This window comes from Heterodontus francisci, chromosome 10 (assembly GCF_036365525.1).
Source record: "Heterodontus francisci isolate sHetFra1 chromosome 10, sHetFra1.hap1, whole genome shotgun sequence".
Taxonomy (NCBI): domain Eukaryota; kingdom Metazoa; phylum Chordata; class Chondrichthyes; order Heterodontiformes; family Heterodontidae; genus Heterodontus; species Heterodontus francisci.
In genome coordinates, this window is record NC_090380.1 from 39,411,124 (window position 1) to 39,436,186 (window position 25,063).

General features: G+C 41.7%; 1 protein-coding gene across 1 annotated transcript in view; it reads right to left on the reverse strand.

The window, feature by feature from the left end:
• The window catches only part of frmpd4 (FERM and PDZ domain containing 4), a 703,387-nt gene extending 689,781 nt beyond the window's left edge, over positions 1 to 13,606 (reverse strand). Inside the window, exon 1 of the mRNA XM_068039872.1 lies at positions 13,348 to 13,606. Within this exon, the coding sequence (XP_067895973.1) occupies positions 13,348 to 13,388 (41 nt within the window). The 5' untranslated portion in view covers positions 13,389 to 13,606. The remainder of the gene's footprint in view (positions 1 to 13,347) is intronic.
• Between the last annotated feature and the right edge of the window lie 11,457 nt (positions 13,607 to 25,063).

The window sequence follows — 25,063 nt, forward strand, 5'->3', positions numbered from 1 at the left end:
TTGAATAAGAGATTGGGATGCCCACATCTCTAGGCAGACCCCAGAAAACTACTTTTCTGTAGCGTGGACATAAATCAGTTTGTAACTGGTAATTGTAGGGTGTATTGAAATGTGCTGTCAGCTGCTTTTAAATACATGACAATATTTCTAAAAGAGGTACTTTCAGTTCCCTTCTCATTATTTCCATAGCAACACTGCTTTTCCATTCCAGTGGCTATAATAGAGTTGAAGATAAAAGGAAGCCCAGGCAAATTAGTAGTTACCATTTGGATAAGGCAGGAAACACAATAGAACCTGCAATTTATACAATAGTAACAAATCAGGCTTCTCTCGGAAAAATCCCGAAACTTACCAGAGTGATTTTTGAATGTGACATCCCATAATACTCACCAAGGCTCCTTCGACAGCACCTTCCAAGCCTGCGACCACTATCACCTGGAAGGTCAAAGGCAGCAGATGCATGGGAACACCTCCACCTGCAAGTTCCCCTCCAAGCCACACGTCATCCTGACTTGGAACTATATTGCCATTCCTTCACTGTCTCTGGGTCAAAATCCTGGAACTCCCTTCCTAACAGCACCATGGGTGTACCTACACCTCAAGGACTGCAGCAGTTCAAGAAGGCAGCTCACCACCACCTTCTCAAGGCTAATTAGGGAAGGGCAATCAATGCTGGCAAAGCCAGCGATGCCCACATCCCCCGAATGAATAAAAGAATACATGATTTTTTTAAAACGGCGTAACAACTGAAAGGTGTAATGAAAAATGGATTCCTGCTGCTGATCATTCATCAATAGCCCCTGCTGAGTACCCAAGCATTTCACTGCACTTCCTACCAGAAAATGAACTCCAAGTAGAAGTTATCTTCCAATCATCATTTTCTAAAGCAGCTTCCTCCTGTTCAGGCTTCCTCAATCATGCAATTGAGACACTTTTTTTTATTGTAAACAAGGTAAAAATAAGCATTAATCACTCTGGCCTCCAAAATCCAAAAGCCATTAATGGCACTGTTGCACTCCAGAGCTGGCACTTCCACCTGTCAACACATTGCAGTGCTGACCCTTTCGCAGTTCAACAGTTCACCTCATTTAAACACTTAAAGATGTCGAGGCAGAGTAACTTCCATGTAAAACCAGAACATTAGGTGTTAGCCATGTCACAGTGGTCACACTCTGACCTCTGGGTAGAAGGTTATATATTCAAGCCCCACTGCGGGAACTTGAGCATATAATCTAAGTTGACATCTCAGTGCAGTACTGAAGGAGTGCTGCATTGTCGGAGGTGCCGTCTCTCAGATAAGACGTTAAAGCGAGGCACATCTGCCCTCTCGGATGGACAGAAAATATCGCATGGCACTATTTCAAAGAAGAGCGTGGGATCTCCTTCCAACGTCCTGGACAACAATTATCCCTCAGGCAGCATCACAAAAACAGATGATCTGGTCATTATCTCACTGATATTTGTGGGATCTTGATGTGCACAAATTGGCTGCCATGTTTCCTATATTACAACAGTGACTACACTTCAAAAGTACTTAACTGGCTGTAAAGAACTTTGGGACATCCTGAGGTCATGAAAGGTGCTATATAAATGTAACTCTTTCTTTCACAGCTTTCAACACAGTCCAATGAAACAAAGATGCACTACATAAGATCATTTACTCCTTTTATAAATGGTTAACTCTATTACTGTTACATGAACACATGGATTCCGAATTTGCCTCGCTGTTTCCATTGTTTGAGCAACGTTAAAATGGTACAATGTCATTTTGTGGGCACAAAATTGAGTCGGGACCCACTTACATCAGAATTCTGCCCCATCTTTTCATTGGCATAATTTCCTGACAGTCTTGGAGCTTTAAATAGATGTAAATAATAAGGGATGGCATAGGGTGACTGAAATCCTGTGCTTGTGCTGCCATTAGATTTAGTGTAATGTATGTTTGATTATATCTGTGAAAAGTGACTCATTCTGCTCACGTTATTCTGGAGGTGGAACGATACACTGGTTTTAAAGTGACACTGTCTTCAGCAAAAGGAACTTGGCAAATGCTTTTTTTACAGAGACAAGGAGAACCATCTATCATTTTCACTATGTTGACATGAAATGTAAAAAACATGGTAATGTGTTTTGACATGGTTTATATTATTCTCTTGTCATGTACAGTCACAAGAGTCTTGTGACTCAATTATTTTATGATGAAGAGAGTGCTTTAAAACAAAGCAAAGATGGCACTTCAGTAAAGTGTCCCAAGATAGTATGCAGTTCAAAGGATGCAGTTTTATGTCTGCAATATTCCTACATGTTGTCAGCAATGACTCTTACCTCTGACTCAGAAGTGGGTTGAAAACTCACTTCAAAGGCTTGAGCACATAATCCCAGCTGACACTTCTGAGCAGCACTAAGGGAGTGCTACATCATTGGAGGTGCCACCTTTCAGATCACGTTAAACCAAGGTCCTGACTGTGCTCTTGGGTGGAAGTAAAAGATCCCACAGCACTATTTGAGGAAGAGCAGGGAAGTTATCCTCAGCGTCCTGGCCAATATTTATCCCCCAACCAACATTACTAAAGCAGATTATCTGGTCATTATCTTGTTGCTGTAGGATCTTACTGTGCACAAATTACATAGCATTTTACTGCACAAAAACAGGGCATTCAACCCAACAGTATTTGTGCTCCACACAAGCCTCCTCTCACCTTACCTCATCCCAATCCACATATCCTTCAATTCCTTTCTCCATCATGTATTTATCTAGCTTTCTCTTAAATGCATCAATGCTATCCACTTCCATTTCTCCATGTGTTAGTGAGTTCCATATTATCTGAGTAAAGATGTTGCTCCTGAATTCCTTATTGGATTTATTAATGACTATCTTATCTTCATGGCTTCTAGTTTTGGATTCCACCACAAGTGGAACCATCTCCATGTGTACCCTATCAAACACCTTCATAGGGCTAGATTTTAAGAGCCGGCGGCGGGCGAAGAAATGGCGGCTCACACGCACGGACTGCACACCGCCGAGCCGCCACAATCTACCATGTGGTGGCTCATTTACATACCCGGATCAGCCTGTGCACTCCCCCCCCCACCCCCACTCAATCACATGGAGGGAGCTGGCTGTCCGATGCCGGCAATGGCGTCAGCTGACTGTGTGCAGGCGCTGGCTCCATTTTGTAAGGGGTAGCCAGCCCTGCTGATGAATTAAAATTTTTAAAGTCATACCACCACCACCCCCCCACACTGTTGCAATCAAATTTCTTTCATCCCTTTCCCACCCCCCAATGCCAATAACATTAAGTATTTGCCTATCCCCCACCAAAACGCTTACCTTTGAACTACGACCCTCCCCCCCATACTCTACAAAGTTTAAAGTTCACCCCTTCCCACCACCCCCTACACTCATGACAATTATTTGACCCTGTCCCCCACCCCTGCATAAAAAATCTTAACTCCCACCCCCTCCCACCAGTGTCATGCCTGCTTTCCCCAGATGGGGAAGTGAAGGCGCAGGAGTGCTGGTCACCGCACTGAAGATAGCGGAGGGCCCGTAACATCCCAGCTAAGTATATTTAAATGTATTCATGGTGCTCATTTCATTACGCAAAACCAGGTCCCATTGCCCAGCAGCAGGGGGGCTGCCACAGAGCCTCGTCACCGCTGGGAAGATTGGGCCTCTCGGTATCGGGCTCCATGGTGGCCTCTGCTGGAACCATCTTCCAGCCACAGCACCCCCCACCCCCCACCACCCCACCACTGAGTCCGACATCGGGCGTCTGACATCGGGAGCCGGTAAAATCAGTCCATAATTTTAAAGATCGCTATCAGGTCTTCCCTCACTCTTTTCTAAAGAAAGAAGCCCTAATCTGTTAGTCCTTCTTGAAAGTTGTACCCTCTCAGATCTGATACAATCTTTGTAAATGTCTTTTGCACTTTCTCCAATGCTGCTATATTCTTTTTGTAATATGAAGATCAGAACTGTACATACAATACTGTACAAGCGTGGGCCAACCAAGGTGCTATATAAGTTTAATATACCTTTTGAATTCTATTCCTTTAGAAACAAATCCTAATACTTTGCACTTCATTTAGGAATTTGTTAACCTGCATTGCCACGTTTAATGATTGGTGAATCTTGACCTTTGGATTCCTTTGCACCGTGACCCCAATTGGACTTTTACTTTCCAAGGAGTTAAAGGCCTCTTTATTTCTCCGAACAAAATGTATCTCCACACACTTATCTATATTGAAATTGCTTTGTCACTTACTTGCCAATTCTGCAAGTTTATTAATGTCTTCTTTTATTTTCTCGTCATCTTCCTCAGTATTAACTATACCCCCAATAAGATGTTGCATTTCTTATATTACAACAGTGACTACACTTCAAAAGTCCTTAGTAAGCTGTGCAGCACTTTTTGATATCCTAAGGTCATGTAAGGCACTATATAAATGCAAATACTTTCTTTCTTGAACTCAGCCAGCTCACTAAGGTGAAGCACTGAGCACATGGAAAGGAGTGAAAAGAACAAAAACCATAGTCTGGGCATTTCATGCAGTAGGCCTTCAAATGCTTGGTTAATGAATGGCACTGATATAAATCTGAATGCTTATCATCATCTCATCCTTTTAGCCAGGCAATGACATGTAGCACGAGAATTAAGAATGAGCAACCTTGATGGATCAGTCAGTAAGTGTACTATCAGATCTGGTACTGAGGTATGGAGACCAGGAAGGCTCCTTGTTTGATCTGTGGTCTGTGTTGCATTTGTTGATCTCAGTCAAAGCAGCAGTGAAAACTCAATGATAGACCTTATGCCTATGAGAAGGAAAAAAATATCAGCCAAAGTTCTCATTCTGATTCGTATCCAGTCATCCCTCCTTGAGAGGGTTTAGCTGTGACAGCTCCCAGTGTCAAGAACCCTACTCACACTCAATCTTGAGGTTCATATATAAAGTTTCACTGATACTAATTGAACAGATACCATGGCTGCTGATCACACTATCTTCAGGAAATGAGGGCATAAAATGAAACGGAAAAAGATACTGGCCGGACTTTTACGTTGAGCGGCGAGCCTGCCTCCTGTGGGCCTGGGGAGCCATGCCATGATTTTTCACTCCCCAGGCCCTTAATTGGCCCTGGGTGGGACTTCCACCTCCTTGAGGCAGGAAGTTCCGCCTAATGAAGCTGTTGGCCAATCAGCGGGCTGGCAGCTCTTAGTCCTAGCAGCGCCACTGGGAGCCATGGTCACAGCTGGGACTACACCCAGCCATCGAAAACAAGGCAAAGGATGGCCCCGGAAAACACGTACGTTTTTGGGGCCTCGCCGGGGACAATTGGCTGGGCCCCAGAGAGGCAAAGACCTCAGTTGAGGGCAAGTGTTGTGCAGTGGGGGCGGTTGGGGCTTCAGGGACGGCCCTCCGTGGGGCACAGGGTGCCCGATCAGGAAGGATTCCCCCCACCTCCAGCCCTCAAGAAGGCCGCCAACTTTTACCTGGTGGTGCTCTTGGGGCCTTTGCCTACCGCCCGCTGAGAGTAAAATACCCGTGGCGGTGGGAGGAGACCCTTATGTGGTAGTTAATTGGCCACTTAAGGACCTTGATTGGCCCGGGGCAGACAGGCCGTTTCTCGCCACTGCCCCACGTAGAATTGCAGCGGGGGCGGGAGAGGGTCAGGAACACCCCTCCTCTGCCTCCCACTCAATTTTACACCTACCACCAGCCCGTTCGTGGGGGGGGCCGCAAAATTCTGGCCAGGAAATAAATAATTGGACACAGCAAACTGAATAAATAGAAAATCCAACTGTATCCATTAAAAGAAAACACACCCAGCAAACAGAGGTAAACAGCTTCCAGTTGAGTCAAACTCAAATCCAGCATGGGCCTTGATTTTTTTGATAAGCTTCTTTTCTAATATATCTTTCATGCTTTAGGAATCAATGGTGGCTGAAAAAGTCCACATTCCTACTGAATCTTAGCTTTGCATAAATTTAATTCAAAGGAATTCTAAAATAGGAATCATTAACAATAACTGTTCTGCTTTTCTAAATAGAACAGAGTTATGTGGAACTTGCTGCATTACCATATTTCCCATTTACCAGCACAAAAGCATCACTTATACACATCAACCTTCTGCAATTGCTGCTTTTTTGGACACAGTCCACGTTTTTCATTTGCAGATGAAAATCAGACAAGGCTCCTCTCCCTCCAAAATACCACCCTCTGCTTTTCCCTTCTCCTTCTGTCTACTGTTACAACCAGGTAAGAAAGAGGTCTAGGGTTCCCTTTCAGCCTTCACCTGGTCTTACCGTAACAGGGTTTAATTTTAAACACACAGCACCCCTTGGTGAATCCTTGTTCACCACTTTCCAATTATAAGGCAAAGAAATCAGCACAAACCAGCTTTCTTAGGTTTAAATAAGAAAAGTTGAAATGTATTTAACTTAAACTCTAATTCGGTTGACACCTACGGATACATGCCATGCCCCACGCTAGCATGCATATGCGATACACAAATGCAAATAGAGACAGAAAAGAGCAGAAGAAAAATAAAGTGGAAAGGTCTGAGGCAATATCGGAAGAGTTGTTGTTACGGTTCTTTGAGCTCACTGTAGAGTCCTTAACAGCCTGGAAGCACAGGGCCCATCCAATTGACAAGCGGGGATGAGCAATGAGGCACCGATCTTGGGGTCAACTGATTGAAAGGCAGGTGCTGGCACCATCTTTAAAGGGCTGCCAGCCCTGCGTGCAATGCTCCCTTGTTCTTCAGGATCGCGCCCACCCCTGCCCTCCATCCCCCTCCCGCTGTTGATGGCACCTTTGCACGGCCACCACCTGATGTAGCTCCCAGCCTTAGAGGCCTCCCAGCAATGGCCTCTGCGCTCCACTCTACTTCTAGCCAACAGAGACTTTCAAAATGGCTGGCTGCCAAAGGTGGCACTGAGACCTCGCCTCATTGCCTCCACCTTTAACCACTCGGGTCTCTGAAGGCCCGTGATTTCCATACACTGTTCATGACATACGAAATCTTCCCCAATATAAAGAATGGATTCTTACCAGAGACTCCTTCCTGGCCAATGATGTTCTTTTGTTGTATAGTCACTGTTGTAATGTAAGGAATATGGCAGCCAATTTGTGCACAGCAGTTCCCACAAATAGCACTGTGATAATAACCAAATTAATATCTCTTGAAATGACACCTCCCCCTTTGTTTTCTCCCCCATCCCCCTCCCCTTCACTTGCTTAAAACCTAATTCTTTTCTAACCTTTGCCAGTTCTGATGAAAAGTCACAGACCTGAAACGCTAATTTTGTTTCTCTCTCCAAAGATGCTGCCAGACCTGCTGAGTATTTCCAGCACTTTTTATTTTTGTTTCAGATTTCCAGCATCTGCAGTATTTTGCTTTTATTTCTTGAAGTGATGTTGGTTAAGGGTTAAAATTCCAATCAATTGCATGCAAATTCAGGTCAATTACCTTCTAAACAAGCTAAGTTGATGTCCTGTTACAACGTAGTGGAAAGTCCGTTGTCCATCTTTTCCACCACTTGTAAAATTCGGAACTGATATCACGTCGTCGGGGTTCCATGCAGGCACGTCCCCTCCTGATTTTCTGCCCCCCCCCCCACCCACCTCCACCACCTCCTTCAGGCCCGGTAAAATCCTGGCCAGTATGTACAAAAACCCAACTAAACTTAGCAACTCAAACAGTAATGTGAGTACTTTGGAAGGGTATGTACATTTTCCAGATAAAAAGTTGAGTTAACAGGAAGCCTTCCTTCAATATAGCTTTGGGAAACTTTAGAGTCTTTCTTATCTCGTCTGGTATCTCTTTCCAGCTGAGAGGACAGGCAAGCAGGATATAAGTTAACTTAACACCAGTGCTGCTTTCTGCCTTAAATGTTAGCTACAAAGCTGCTCATCCTTAGCTGAAAGCACCATAACGGGACCTGTTTTAATTTTTTTTATCTCGTTGGGATGGTGCCTGCAAATTGCATTGAGAATGTACAACTGTCATCCTTGTGAAACGAGCCTGAAAATGAGCAGTCTCACTCATCAGTGTACGGAATTGTTTAATAAGACAGGCTAGGAATCAGAATCGGAACGTTAGTAAGCGAAATTTGTGACTCAAGAATTTGTGATCTGATACTGTTGAAACCATAAATGTTGAGATTCCATCGTATTTCACAAAACAACCACGATTACTGGTTTAATATGATTTGTACGTATTGGGGTAGATCCTGATCTGTGTAATAGTGTAAAACAGGTGATAGGACCATAAGAAATAGGAGCAGGAGTAGGCTGTATAGGCCCTTGAGGCTGCTTTGCCATTCAATAATATCATGGCTGAACTTCTATATCAACTTCATTTTCCCACCCTACCTTTAAATCCCTTGATTCCTGTAGTGCCCAAAAAATCTATTGATCTCAGTCTTGAATATACTCATTGGCTGAGCAGCACAGCCCTCTGGGCAATGTTCCCTCTAGGCTTCGCAGTTGTACAGCGACCTGAAAATTATCATGCAGGCCAAGCACGTGCTGTCTGGTTTAAGATCCCGCACGTGAACGGCCGCATCAAAACATCTGAACTCATTGTGCACTTAAAATGAATCAGCCGTGCATTACAAAAAAATTTACGGGGGGGGTGGGGTTGTAAATAAGAAAAATAAATAATAATAACTCACAAAAAGCTTGTCCTGCCCAGACTTCTGCTTCTGACTGAACTTAAAATTTTTTTAAAGTTCCCTCACGAGGCTGGGCTCCCTTTCCAGACTTAGTAGGACTGACTGACCATGAACATAGGATTTTCTTCTTTTTGTCACTTATAACTGGTCAGTGATATGCCAGTGGACTCATCAATACAACAGGCTATCTTCCCCAATTTAAAGAATGGATTCTTAGCAGAGACTCCTTCCTGGCCAACGATGTTCTTTTGTTGTGTAGTCACTGTTGTAATGTAAGGAATATGGCAGCCAATTTGTGCACAGCAAGTTTCCACAAACAGCACTGTGATAATAACCAAATCAATATTTCTTGAAGTGACACCTCCCCCTTTGTTCTCTTCCCCACCCCTCTCCCCTTCACTTGCTTAAAACCTAATTCTTTTCTAACCTTTGCCAGTTCTGATGAAAGGTCACAGACCTGAAATGTTAACTCTGCTTCTCTTTCCACAGATTCTGCCAGACCTGCTGAGTATTACCAGCACTTTTTGTTTTTGTTTCAGATTTCCAGCATCTGCAGTATTTTGCTTTTATTTCTTGAAGTGATGTTGGTTAAGGGTTAAACCTTGGCCAGGACAACCTGACTACCACTGCTCTTCTTTTATGTGAGGTTCTTTTAAGAAATAGGGCCTTGGTTTAATGTCTTATCCAAAAGACAGCACCTCCAACAATGCAGCACTCCCTCAGTACTGCACTGCTGTATCAGCCTAGATATTGTGCTGAAGTCTCTGGAGTGGGACTTGAAGCCACAAGTATTGACTCAGAGGCAGGAGTGCTTTCACCTGAGCTGCATTAACACCCATATGGCTGTAAGGAGAATTTTAAACCAGTGTGAACCCACTTCAATTTGAAACACATTTAAATGTATCTCATTTACTTTCTGTGGAAAAAGAAATGAGAGCTTCATTTACATATTAAAATAGGGTTAGAGATATCTTGCATACCATTTATTGACATTTGCACTTGCAACGTGTCTATTTATAGCTATGCTCCTGTAAAATGGATGTTCGGGTATCTAGGTAATGGTAAGTATAAGGAAGTTATTTGAAAGGGTACCATAATGTTAAGGTAGTTTAGTTTAGAGATACAGCACTGAAACAGGCCCTTCGGCCCACCGAGTCTGTGCCGACCATCAACCACCCATCCATACTAATCCTACACTAATCCCATATTCCTACCACATCCCCCCCCCACCTGTCCTTATATTTCCCTACCACCTACCTATACTAGGGACAATTTGTAATGGCCAATTTACCTACCAACCTGCAAGTCTTTTGGCTTGTGGGAGGAAACCGGAGCACCTGGAGAAAACCCACGCAGACACAGGGAGAACTTGCAAACTCCACACAGGCAGTACCCAGAATTGAACCCAGGTTGCTGGAGCTGTGAGGCTGCGGTGCTAACCACTGAGCCACTGTGCCGCGCTAAATGGATTTCAGACATTTTTTGACAGTTCTTTTTCCCTTTTTCCTTTTCCTGTTGCAGTTTAAGTTCTTCTGAGCCTTGATGCTAATTGTACTGCATCATTTTACTTGCTAGCAGCACCATTACTGCCACCAATGGGTTCCCCTATGGGAACCCACCTATCTGATCTTTTTGAAGGAACACTAATAGAGAGATGCCATACCGATCAGACTGCACCAGAGGTGCTCCGCACTATCTGCTGGTACATGCACACCCACATCTACAGGAAAAGGTACACATAGGTCACTTGGCCAGAGGATTAATGCATGCAAACCCATTTATTTCCAAAGGAAATGGAGCTAGCAGACCAAATGGCACAAATAAAGTACATGAATGGCTGACTAACAAGAATGCAGGATATTTCCTCAAAAAAGCTCCAATATGGTCTTTTGTGCTTTCAGTGATACTGCACGAAGGAAGGCATTTCAGGTGATCAACAGCTGACATAACTTGATTAGCAGTATCCACCAAGATCCCAGCATTGTGCAGTCATTGTTGTACTTGCCTGGCAATAACTGTGGGGAACTACCTTTACAGGGTCAGCTAACAGCCAACACAGAGATGTTCAATGTGCTGTTAGGGTTACTTGCAGCTACCACCCAGCGTAGGCCTGCCAAAGCAAGTGACAGTACCAGTTGATTGTGATCTAAAATCTGCTTTGATCTCCTTCCAGGCATCTTGCAATGTTGATCTGCAGAGGTCGTGCTGTTAGGTAGCCAACAGGGCCATCCTCCTTGCAATCATGCAGCACCATCTACACATCAGCAGTCATCAAACAGGGGGCAAAGTGCTGGGTTGCATTACCACATGACTGCAGTCTTGTGCTTGCACGTTGGATTTCTTGTTCCTTCATTTTTGCCTGCACCTCTTCCCTTTCAAAGACCACTAATGGGTTGAAATACTTTCTGAGCCTCTCCAAGGCCATAAGAAATTTTGTCCCCCTATTCCAAAATCTGCCACTACTCATCTACATTCCTTTAAATTTCACCTACATGCGGTTTTCCACTTCCACCACTGGTGTGCTCTTTGCATGTGTCCAAATTTGCACCAAAACTGTATACAATTATGATAATTACTGCAGAAAAATTGAGTTCACACTTGACTTTGGGTAAAGCCATTTGGTATAAACTGCACCCATATTGGAAAAGCGACACTGCAGTTTCCTTTCTCTGTGAATTCTGTCACATATAATTTGTGGAGTTATTTTCTTAACACAGAACTATAAGGGATATCATAAAATACATTTTGTGAAATGCAACAAGTGCTGGTTACTGAATTTCCTAGTAATCGTTTCTTAATAAACTTAATGCCACAATTGTTTCTCGGTCAGTATGAATGCCCTCCTGCATCAAAAGCATGGAATATACAGGGAGCTGCTATTGGACTCAAAAACTATATAAAACCACCCCAACAAGTTAACTGTATATAACTATTTAAAATAGCTGATAGCACTGAATGATTTCAAAGTGATAGCAACAACTGATATCATCTATAATCCTCCATTAGATATAAAAATGGCAAATTTTGGAAGTAGACAAAAAAATCAATCAGCATCTGAAAGAGGAAGACAGATTAACTTTCAGGTTCTGCTGAAAGGTCCACCCAAAACACAAACCTACCTTTTCTCTCACAGATTCTGAGCCACAAGCTGTATAATTCCAGCACTTACTGCTTTTATTTCAAATTTCCAGGATTTGTGTGTTTTTTTTTTCTCTTTGATGAACTTATTTCCTAACACACAGGAATCCATGAGGTGTATGTGTACAAACATGCAAAATATTTTCCAATCCTTTCATAAATAATATTTTGTCCTGAAGTACATATTCAGCACATGGGTAGACAGAAGCTAACAGAAACAAACGACAATACCAGATCTTCATGTGCATATTGAAAAAGAAACTGGGCTGCACATTTGTCTAATCCCACTTCAGGAACTGAAGTTGAAAAGTTGCAGAAGGACATTTTCCACAGATGGGAGAAGTGCAATAAGGGAGTTTAGTTGTCAAATTAAAATAACCGTAATTGGGCACTTTAATGGATAATTTCCTTTTGATGAATCTCCCGCGCATGGATCTTTTTCATACCATTCAATATTTCTACTTTTCGTTGCTATTTTAGAACATCGGCGGCTGGAGGACTGCAGTGAGAAAAAATTTTATTCAATATAATTTGAGAGGCAAAGTTGATTCCGACAGTGGAAACAATAAAAAATATTGCAAAACACAGGGGAAAGATGGTGTTCGAAGCTTGCTGTGAACTGTGATAAAAACTAAATTATTTCTGATAGAGAAATGAAGAAAATCCAGCAAACTGAAGGCCCTTTAAATTACATTTTTTTTTTAAATGAATGCAAAACGATGCCTCAGAATAAACAGCCTCTGCACGTTTTTCACCAGCAGAGAGAATATGCATGTGTTGTACGAAGGAGTGAGAATCCCATAGGCATACAATGCGATTGCGAGTTTTGCTCCCCCCTGAACAATTAAACTGTCAGGAAATTCTGCCGTGTTCCTTTTCGTGCGATCTGCAGACACCAGACAAATGAAACCCGATACGTGTTCATGTGCCCATAAAACACAAATACGAGCATGCAAGCATTATTCAGCGTGAGGCAGTCAAACAAGTAGCTCGGCGTTGCTGAAATTAATTCAACTTTTAGAGTCAGGAAATAGGCATAAAAGATGGTCAATTCAACATTCGCAATCTCCGAGATATCTCTGTAATATTCGACACTTCATAAAAATAAAAATCAATATTTCTGCAGAGTGGAAAGCACAGATAAGTGTTATTACCAATGCGTCACAAACCACTGAATTCAAGACTCCTAAGGTTCAGAATTGACCACCAGTAAAATTCAATAAAAGAATTGTTCAATTTTCCGACAGTCTGTCATTCTTCGTCCATTTACACATCCTCGATTATTTTCGCCGCTTGTCAATTGATCTGCTTGTAACCATTAAATGAGAACTGGATAAGACACGGGGAAAAACCTTCCTGAAAATTGGGAATCATATCTTCAAAGCTGTCACTTGTGAGTGAAAGCCTTGGCTGCTTACCCGAGCTAGGCTACAGATTTCTACGGGACGGGTGCCTTGGAATCGCAAGCGAATGGTGCACAGAATAGTGTGCACCATGAACAATATGCGGAGAATGAATGAAGCACACTTACCCCGACAGCTTTGCGATCTTCACAAAGCTAAACACATCCATGCATGCAGGAAGGTCCTTCTGCCCTCACTTCAGCTCCATACTGTGCCTTTATTCAATTCGATTCGTGCTACAGAAAAGGTCGTCTTCCCTTTCCTCTTGCTCTGAGCTTCATGAGTCTATCCACTCCGGATTGAGGCAGCATTGGCTCTCCCTGCAAGCTCCTGTGCTACAGAGTCAGTGTTCAGGTTCCCTCCTCCGAGGAGAGAGAGAGAGACAAATCGCTGCTGCTGGACGTTTTCGTGCTCCTCTGTTCCTCGGCCGGCAGAAAACAAACGCTTCTCTCTCCCTTCTCGGATATGCTCCAATCACAGTCAGCACTTCATACAAATGAAACGAAGAATTTCGGGGCAAGGCAGTGCCCGCAGATTTGGATAAGAAACAAATGAGAGCAACTATAGTTTTTTTTCAACGTAAAGGGGTCGCTTTTGGCAGGTGCACTGTCATTCTGTTCACTCTCGCTTGTTAAATACAACAGAACATTATGGTTTTAAGTTTTTTCCCCCCTCACTTCAGCGGCTGTTTCCAGTCTGCAAATTAAAGATACCTTTTCCCATCGTATCTAACCCGTCGTTATGGCAACTGAGTATAAATGGACCCCACTGCTTAATGAACACATGTCGGAGTAGTTCCCTGGGAGTGTACAATGCCACTTTAACCTTTACACTTTTAATTGGCAGATTCCTGCAAGTTACACAAAGAAGCAATGCAGCAATACAAAGGTAGAAACACAGTACAAGATAACTCTACTTCATTTAATTTATCTACAGTCTTGTTTGCAAATCTGGATATTTTTCCCTATGATTAATTCTCAGGGAAATAATGCAATTTCTCGACCACACATCAGTACACCAAAAGTGTCAATTTTTGGTTCACTTTAAACAGAGGCAGATTTAAATTGCTTTAAATTGCACATTTGTGCGAATTCAAACCCTTTTTGAATTTTAAAAGAAAAGTTAGTTAGCGAATGACCGGTCAGTGCCAAAACTAACTTCTTGTTTTATCACTTATTCCGGCTAACATTTCTGTCTATGTCAGGAAGAGGAGAATTGAAATACGTGAGAAATCTAAAGGACTGACATAATGTACACCAAATATTTTGCAGTAAATGAAGGACAATCAGGTGCCTGAAAAAATGCAACGCATAAGATTAGAGAAACTACGTACGGACATGGTCTCAGTTGGAAGAATGCCATGCAGGAATGGTATATTGTTCTCCAGTTGGATGAAATTTGTTGTAAATGTGGGGATCAGATATAAGACAGAACACATCACTGACACCAGATTTAACCCAAATGTGCAGCTTAAAATCCCTTCCCTCCATTTTAAGCCTATCTGTCCACACAGTGATGAACTGTTCACGCTTTTGCATCAGTCAGTGATCAACAACTCGCGAAGCATTGTTCCCCAGGATTGCAGGCAAGACTACCAACATTGGAGAAATGAATGGGGGTCATTTTAAGTGAACCTACCTGTCCACTTAACTTCTCATTAATCTAATTGTGTCAGTGTTCCATTGGGTGGGCTAGGTTAAAATTTACCAGATTATCTGGTGTAAATTGTACACCTGAAGCAGTGCCTTGTGCCAGAAAATTTTCATCTAATTATGAGCAGAGAGCTGTGTCTACCACAAGGAACAGCCTGTCTGTACTTTAATATGTGTTTGCTGTCCTGTTACAAATGATAAAACTATGCTGCATCATTGACTTTGGACAACTATAATTGCATCAACTGAAATATAATTTCAAGATGGGCTTTCAGGCAATCACCCATTTACAGTCACCTGGAGGCCTATTTCCAGATTCTCCCAAAATGTGCAGTAAATACAGAAACTTCATAACTTAGTGGGACCATTGTGATACGTTAGTCCATTGGTCAGGTAGTTCTTTCATTGAAACCAGGAATACATGTCAAGATAGGACTTGTATAGGACATGGCCATCCCACTGTTGTGCGACTAGAAATGAAATTGCTCAGAGAAATGTGAGTTGGCCTCAGTATAGCAAGCAAAGAGACAGCCAATGGGCACAGGGTGTGATTTATCTGGTTGGGTTACTGTAGGCAACAAACAAAGTTGGTGGTCTTTCATAAGTAATATTTTTTGCATGCCTATGTTGAATGCTTGCTCTGAAAGGGAGTCATATTTGTGGCCAAAAGCAATAAATTGATGTTGAAGCAAGTGTGGATTTATGAAAAATGGGCAGTTGTTGGCCAAGGTATCAGTGAGAACCTCTCTTCTCATTTCTGAAGTCACTCCTGGATTTTGTTAATTTAAAAATAAATATATGAAGTAGATATAATACTTAACAAATATTGAGGGGGACGATGCCATTGTCATGGGCTACAGTATTATTGAATGAACATGCTCCATAGGAGTTATGTTGAATGATGTACCTCATAGTGGCTGTATCACTGTTTGCTGAAGATAAATATAAACTTCCACAGAGGAGTGTGATAAATATTAATATCTCAAAACTAATTTTCGACTTAAAAACATACCAGTATGAAAATGACCTCTGGTTAAGTATTTATAATTATCACTACTTAGAGTGGTTAACCTTAAGCTTTCTTTCTAAAGCAAGCACAAAATGAGAGTAAAACTGAGTTGCTAATCAGCTCTTTTTGGAATCAACCTCCTCTCCTCAAATATATTGGGCATTAGAATAATATTAAAAATAAATGTTTTAAAAATGCATCTTGACTGTACTGACAGCTCAAATTGAACGAAATGGAAACAGACCTCCAGGTGATTCTGCTGGTTGATAGACTGGAGGCACTTTTTGTAGTTACAATTCAGAGGAACACAAATCCACAGATTAGTAAGTCCCAGGTGTGATCTTGATCTCAGTTAGGGTGACCACAGAAGGCATTACAATTTATCTTTGTACCATTGAGCTGGGGAAGGGAAAATAAATTAGCCATGGTTCCTCCTGCCCTGTCTGCTCTGTAATGACCACTGCTGAACATAGGCATGTCAGGTGAGGATAGGATTCAGCTCAGCTGCAATTGGCAAATAGCTAGCCGATGTTCATTGTTTAGCATCACATAGGGAGAATGACTGCTTCAGTACAGCACTAGAAAGTTGTCAGCATTTGTGTGATGATGGCTCAGGATAAATCAGCGCCTTCAGAAATGACAGAGAAAAATGAAGGGAAAATTCTGTCAAATTAGCTACAAGTTTCGCACTGTGAGTTAGTGACATTATCAGTACCATCACAGGTGCTGGGCATTTTTCACTGGCAGAAAAAGAAACATTTGAGAGATTCCCCTTCCAGCAGCTTGCTATTGTACAGTAGAGATAGAGGTCTTGGAAGAGGCAATCTGAAAGGAGATTGAAAATATAATTAAAAAAACAAGACGTTCTCCTCCAATAATGGATCAAATTAATCTGCAAATGAAAATGACCAAACATTGAGGGCAGTTTATTGATTCTAATGGAGATCTTCGCATGCTCATCAGGAATTCAGGCACAGAGGTCAGAGGTCAGCATGCCCAATAGCATTTCCCAATTATTCACTTTAACAGGCAGCAAATTGTATGTGGCTCACTGATTTCTATACCCGAATTCCTGATAGGTGTTGTTGGCGCAAAGACCTGAGCCAGAAATTTGAATTTACAACATTGCTTCAATAGATAAAGGGGTGACAGTAGCCTAGTGGTTATACTGGACTAGACAGCCTGGAGGTCAAATCCCACTTATGGAAAGTTGTGCGACTGAATTAATTAAAACTGGTCATTTGTAGATTCCACCTGAAAATAACCATGAAAACTGTCAGATCGGCTACATTTCATGGCAGTTCCATGGTTTGTGATTGCCCTTTAAAGCCCTCAGGGCAACTAGGGTTGTGCAATAAATGTGACTTTGCCACTGAAACCCACATCCAGAGAACAACATTTTTTTAAAGTGCAAGGAAAAGCAAAATACTGCAGATGCCGAAAATCTGAAATAAAAACTGAAATTGCTGGAAACACTCAGCAAGTTAGGGAGCATTTGTGAAGAAAGAAATGGAGTTAACATTTCATCAACAGCTTGCATTTTTATTTCACAGCTTTAATGTAGTAAATATCTCAAGGCACTTCACAGGAGCATAATCAAACAGAATTTGACACCGAGTCTCATAGGGAGATATTAGGACAAGTGACTAAAAGTTTGGTCAAAGTGATAGATTTTAAGTAGTAACTGAAAGGAGGAAAGAGGGTTGGAGAGATGTCGAGGTTTACGGAGAGAATTCCAGAGCGTGGGTTGATGCAACCTGATCTGCTGAGTACTTCGAGCATCTTCTGTTTATATATATTTTTTAAATCACGCAATGAGGTAATAATTTCCAAAGGGTCCACATAAATTTGCACCATAGGTTTGGTTGAAGATTGGCAGAAACACCAGAGAAAATGTGTGAATAAAAATTTATCTTGTTTCTCTGGGGTTTCTGCTGACTATATCAGCAGAGATCACGAGAACCAGATGGAGATTCCACTCCATTAGCCTTAAACTAATATCAATACCAGTTTACAAGTGTGTTAAGCTGGAATTCATTCCTCTTCTTGTTTGACAGAGGTACTTCAGACACCGAAGTCTGAACTGGTTTACATTTTGGCAGAAGGTCACTATCAAGTACGTCATGCTCAAGTTTGGATCATCCCTAGCTGAGATCATGTGATCTAAGTGAACCCATCTCACTATTTCCACTAATTTCAACTAAGTATCTCTTAGTAGCACAAACTTCTACAACATTTCCCACATCCCACTTGAGTGATTTGTGAGGAGGGCTCAGAACACGAACATATACGTTCTCTTTTGTTTGTGTTTACTAACATTTCTGACAACTGTTTTTGTTCAACTTTAGCAGTCAAATTTGGTAGAACTAAACTCAAATATGTTCTTAATCTTCTCTTCATTAAGAGCTCAGCAGGTGTATACCCTGTAGTTAAGTGTGGAGTTGTTTTGTACTTCAGCAGAAAATTAGCTAATCTCTTATTCATGCTGAAACTTGAACATCCATGCAGACACTTGCTTGTTTAGTGCTTCATGTGGCAAATGTGACACTGCATCAGTTGGATTAGTTGAACTACGATATTCACTGTTATAGTTGTAGTCTGAGAGAAGTACAGCCCACCGCTGCATCCCTGATGCTGCCATTGTCGGTATCGTAGACTTTAGACCCAGAATAACTACTAGGGGTTTATGATCTGTAACTAGTGTAAAGTTTCTACTCAACAAAAACTGTTGAAACATTTTGATTCTGAAGATGATTCCAAGCACTTCCTTCTCTACACGTAGTTACGTTCACTTTGGTCAGGGTATGTGACATAATGATATGGGCTTCTCTTGACCAGCATCCTTGACATGACTGATCACTGCTCCAACTCCATAGTTTGAAACATCACATGCTAGCTTCAGGTCACGATTTGTGTCGTAATGAATAAGTCATGCATCACTGGTCAAGCTTCTCTTACATGCATCATAAGCATCTTGTTGTGCTTTAGATCATTCCCATTTCACATCTTTTTTCAACAACTCAGGTAATGGAGCTAACACTATTGCAAGCTCAGGCAGAAATCGTGAGTAGTACTGGACCAGGCCTAGAAAAGATCTAAGCTCAAACACATCTTTTGGCTTTCGGGCATTAACTATACCCTCTATCTTTTTCTTCACCGGCTGCCGACCTTTTTATTTGATTTTCAAGCCTCAAATTGCACAAAAGCACACTTGCTCTTTTTCAACTTCACATTGTGATCATTGAGCCTTTTTAAGACTTCATCTAACACTTGAAGATTCTCTTTCTCTTTTGCAGTTGCAATCAACATATCATCCTGATTACACAAGTAATGTGGCACTCCTTGCAAATCCTTATCCACTGTAGCTTGGAAGATTTTTGGAGAAGACCTCACACCATGGTGTTGGAGTATAATCCCATGTGTGTGTTTGTCGTGAGATACTGGTGACTCTCTCAATCCACATTGAGCTGTGCATAAGCATGGGACAAATCCAACTTCGTGAATATCTTGGATCCCACTAACTCCACATAAAAATCTTGAGAGGTTAGCAGTGGATACTGCTCATCATCCACTGCCTGGTTGATTGTGACATTGTAGTCTCCACACAGTCTCACGATTTTGTCTGACTTGTGCACTACTACAATTTGGGTTGACCAGTCACTGTGATAAATTTTCACTAGCACACCGTTCTTCTCTAGATTCTTTAGTTTCTCTTCAGCCTAAGTTTTGAGAGCATATGGGGAACCAGCCTAGCCTTGCAATATATGGTTTTGCATCAGGCCTAATTCAGATGTGCACTTTGACACTAATTATACCTTCATAGCTATCCTCAAAAATGTTGCTGTAGCTATTCAATAGCTGATCAAGCTTCTTGGTTGTCTCAACTTGGAAAACATGCTTCCAGTCTAACGTCAGCTTACGAAGGCAGACTTTGCCCATTAACATTGGTTTGTTGACGTCTTGCTACAACAATGGGTGACTTGAGGGACTTGCCCTTATGTTGGACATTGCAATGCATTTGTCCACATGTTTCTAACACCTCATCACAGTAAGTTTTCAACTGAACTGTGCTCTCAGTTAGAAGCATGTTGCAGAATTTACTCTCGTACCTGTCTCTACTCATGACTGAGCAATCTGCAGCTGTATTGATGTGCATGTTGATGTACTGCTGATTCATCAACACCTTTGTATAAAAGTCTCTGTCATTTGCATTGCTGCTAATGGTTTAAATGCTGTGCAGCCCTAGTTCCTCTCTGCTTAAGCACTCTGGGTTCACTTCAAGATTGTGAACTCCACCTTTGTAACGTCACTGCTTTTCATTACTACTAGAAAGAGTTCCCTTGCCTCCTTTGGCCTTCACTCAGCAAGCAGTTGTAATATGGCCCAGATTTTGGCAATTAAAGCAATTGGCATATCTGTCTGATATGCTTGTGTCGTGTGATTGTCATTACAGTGATAGCAAGCCACTAAACTTTTATCAACAAGTCTCCCCGTTTTAGACTTGGCGGAAACCTTCTGACAGTGGATAGAAGCTATACTAGTCACTTGCATAGGACAAAATTCCCAAGCATTCTTTGATGCTATCTCCATGGTAGAAGCAATCTTACATGCCAGCTCAAACATAAATGCTTGTGTGTTTACTAACTTAACTGGATTCTTTCAATCACCAATCCACATAAGAATCTGTCTCGTAATGCATGGTGTAAGAATGTGCCAAAATTGCCATGTAATGATAAATTCTTCACTGCCTCAATGTACTTACCAACTGTTTTGCTACTTCTCTGGTTTTTGGTTTCATACATACAAACATACGAATTAGGAGCAGGAGTAGGCTCTCGACCCCTCAAGCCTGCTCTGCCATTCAATAGGTTCATGGCTGAACTGATTACTCCACATTTCCACCTACCCCCGATCACCTTCCACCCCCTTGCTTATCAAGAATCTATCTACCCCTGCCATAAAAATATTCAAAGACTCTGCTTTTGAGGAAGAGAATTCCAAAGTCTCATGATACTCTGAGAGGAGACATTTCTCCTCATCTCTTTCTTAAATGGACAACCCCTTATTTTTAAACAGTGACCCCTAGTTCGAGATTCTCCCACAAGGGCAAACATCCTTTCCACATCCACCCTGTCAAGACCCCTCAGGATCTTATATGTTTTATTTTTTTTTTATTTAGAGATGCAGCACTGAAACAGGCCCTTCGGCCCACCGAGTCTGTGCTGACCAAGAACCACCCATTTATACTAACCCTACAGTAATCCCCTATTCCCTACCTATACTAGGGGCAATTTATAATGGCCAATTTACCTATCACCTGCAAGTCTTTGGTGGTGGGAGGAAACCGGAGCACCCGGCGAAAACCCACGCGGTCACAGGGAGAACTTGCGAACTCCACACAGGCAGTACCCAGAATTGAACCCGGGTCCCTGGAGCTGTGAGGCTGCAGTGCTAACCACTGCGCCACTGTGCCGCCCAATCAAGTCACTTCTTACTCTTCTAAATTCCAGCAGATACACGCCTAGCCTGTCCAATCTTTCCTCGTAAGACAGGCCACCCATTCCAGGTGTTAGTCTAGTAAACCTTCTCTGTACTGCCTCCAACGCATTTACATAATTCCATAAATAAGGAGACCAATACTGTACACACTACTCCAGATGTGGTCTCACCAATGCCCTGTATAGCTGAAGCATAACCTCCCTACTTTTGTATTCAATTCTGCTCGTGATAAACGATAACATTCTGTTACGTGCTGTACCTGTATACTAACCTTTTGTGAATCATGCACTAGGACACCCAGATCCCTCTACATCTCAGAGCTCTGCAATCTCTCACCATTTAGATAATATGCTTCTTTTTTATTCTTCCTGCCAAAGTGGACAATTTCCCACTTTCCCACATTATACTCCATTTGCCAGATCTTTGCCCACTCACTTAACCTATCTATATCCCTTTGAAGCCTCTTTATGTCCTCTTCACAAGTTACTTTCCTACCTATCTTTGTGTCATCAGCAAATTAAGTAACCATACGTCTGGTCTCTTCATCTAAGTCATTTATATAAATTGCAAAAAGTTGAGGCACTGGCACAGTGGTTAGCACAGCAGCCTCACAGCTCCAGCGACCCAGGTTTGGTTCTGGGTACTGCCTGTGTGGAGTTGGCAAGTTCTCCCTATGACCGCATGGGTTTCTGCCAGGTGCTCTGGTTTCCTGCCAAAGACTTGCAGGGTGATAGGTAAATTGGCCATTGTAAATTGCCCCTAGTGTAGGTAGGTGGTAGGAGAACTGAGGGAAGATGGGGATGTGTTAGGGAATATGGGATTAATGTAGGATTAGTATAAATGGGTGGTTGATGGTCAGCACAAACTCAGTGGGCCAAAGGGTCTGTTTCAGTGCTGTATCTCTTTGTGATACAGATCCCTGTGGCACATCACTCATTACATCTTGCCAACCAGAAAATGACCCATTTATGTCTACTCTCTGTTTCCTGTTAGCTAGCCAATCTTCCATCCATACCAATATGTTACCCCCCACACCATGAGCTTTTATTTTCTGCAATAACCTTTGATGTGGCACCTTATCAAATGCCTTCTGGAAATTTAGGTAAAATCCATTCACCTGTTCCCTTTTATCCACAGCACATGTAACTCCCTCAAAGAACTCTAATAAATTGGTTAAACATGATTTCCCGTTCACCATGTTGACTCTGCCTGAATTTTTCTAAATGCCCTGCTATAACGTCTTTTATAATCGCTTCTAACATTCTCCCTAAGACACTTTCTGCTATCTCTAGTGGCTTGGGATTAAAATGTTCCTCCAACTTGGCGATAATTATTTTGAACGGCCACATCTTCTGCCTTGTTGGGAGCAGGAAGATTTGTTAGTGTGTTATATAGTGCCGGGCCAATCTCGGTTAGCAAAATTGCCCTCTTGGTGCTCAACAATTGCCTTATTCTGCGTCTGGACCTCTTCACTTTCACCGTCGAGTTCCAATATATTATTAGTTCTGAAGAAAATTTCCATTATTTCAACATATGAACTGAGTGGTTCTTGAGCTCTATCATACATTCCTAGCCTTAAAATATATGCAGTGGCTGCAGCCATTTTGTCCCACTTTCAAATGTAACCGTGACCCAGTAAACACTTTACGGTGGCTGTCCACAACAGTGATACATAGGCTAAGTCAGCCTAATAAGAACAAACTGACCAAAGCCAGTAGTTGAGTAGATGGACACTAGGACCCTGCGGGGTCCATTCAACTGAGTACAACCACATGTTTTCAGAGACAATGAGGCTCAACACAATCTCATTGAAAATTTTTACTATCCTCGTAGGTAAGTCACTGGGAGTTAGTTTATTTTGTTCATCACAGTCTTTGCTGCCATTTGCTGCAAAACCTTTTTGCACTTTAATCCCATTTTTTGCCAAAATCTGTTATATATTGGGAAGAGCTTGTAAAAAAAGACAAGATCACCTGTTTAATGACATCATCACGCACTAGGAATGCTTATAACATAAGAATATTTACAACTGGTAAACAACTGCAGTCTTCAAAACAATGGTGCTCTGACTATTACAGTCTCATAGATCCCTCAGTCATATCACTATTACAATGTCAAAAGGGAATATCTCCCAAGGCAATTTAATGCTGCTTATGTGAGTATATGCAATTGCCTGCTGCAGTTACTGCTTCTTATAATGGGAATAATTACATCTCTTGTGCTATGGAAATTCTTTGAATTTTCTCGTCTATATTTAAGGCTGGTATCTGGCGTGGATCTACCACATCACCTTTTTTGTTAAATTTGCATGTCAGATAAACATTCACGACTGACTCAAACTGAATAAGAGCTACTGTGTTATACCAGCAAGTTAAAAAAATACTTGGCAAAGTTAAGTATTAAAACTATTACATTTATTAATCCACTGCCACCAAATATCCCAAAGCAAATGCATCGAATCACTGAGACCATTAAAAAGAGTAATTGATCACTGGGAGTGAGCAGAAGCCATTCAGATAACAAAACACAGGAATGAAGATTTGAATCCCACCTGAACACTAAAGTGAAATGACAGGCTTGAAATAATTTTCAAATAGTTTAACTACGGTCACGGAACCATATTTATTTTCTCCTTAGATTAAAAGAGTGTGTCTTTCAGACTCTGTTAAAAACAGTGCACCTTTAAGACAGGGAGAGAGGTTTTGGATTTCTGAGACACAGTGTGCGAGCTGCACCTGCTCCTAGGCCACAGCAGGAGAGAGAGGTCACCTGGTCTACTGTAGCAATTTAACTGTGTGTAAAAACCAGCTGAAATCAGTTTTGAGAGCCTCACCAGTGAAGCATGCTCCTGAAGAAGAGAGCTGACTGTTTCTCTCAGCAAAAATTCTACAAGGAGCTACAGGCCAGGTTAATTGCTTATGGGAAAAAAAACCTTTGAAGAGAGCGTTTGTATTGCTGAAGTAAAGTTTTGACTGAGAGACTGTCAGTTTTAAAATCCGAGTGGATCCATTGCTGTACTCCTTGTTTAAAGAACTGTTTGACGCTTGCTGTAGCTGAAGTGTTTTGAATGTCTATCTACTAAGAGACTATTTCATCAAATCTGCATGGAGATTTCGAGTGGCATTTGATTATTTTTACATCGAATACCTCACCCATCAGGAACGTAACACGCAAATACTTATATGCCAGTTATTTATTTATTCTTAAGACACAGCTAATTTTTAAAAACATAATTTTTTACAAATGAAACTGCTTAACCGTGATTTTTGAGTGTAGGTGAGTTAGGTTAAAATAAGAAGTTATAAGGCCTTTAGACATAGGTTTATCTTAATAGTGTTTAAGATTTAGTATAAATAAATAGTTATTTTTTTGTTGTCTAAAGATACCTGGTTTGGTCTGTTTTATTCTGGGGGTTACTAGAATGTTTAATTTGGCTGTTTTCTGGTTGGGTGGGAAAACTTTAGTAATATGCTGCGACCAGTGGAATGATGGGACTGAATTGACACTGCGTTGCTCCTGCCTCGGTTGTAACACTACATTTTGGATCTGTTTTATACTGGTAGTGGATATTTTTTTTATTGGTTTCTGGGATGTGGGCATCACTGGCTGGGCCAGCATTTATTGCTCATCCCTAATTATCCTTGAGAAGGTGGTGGTGAGCTGCCTTCTTGAACTGCTGCAGTC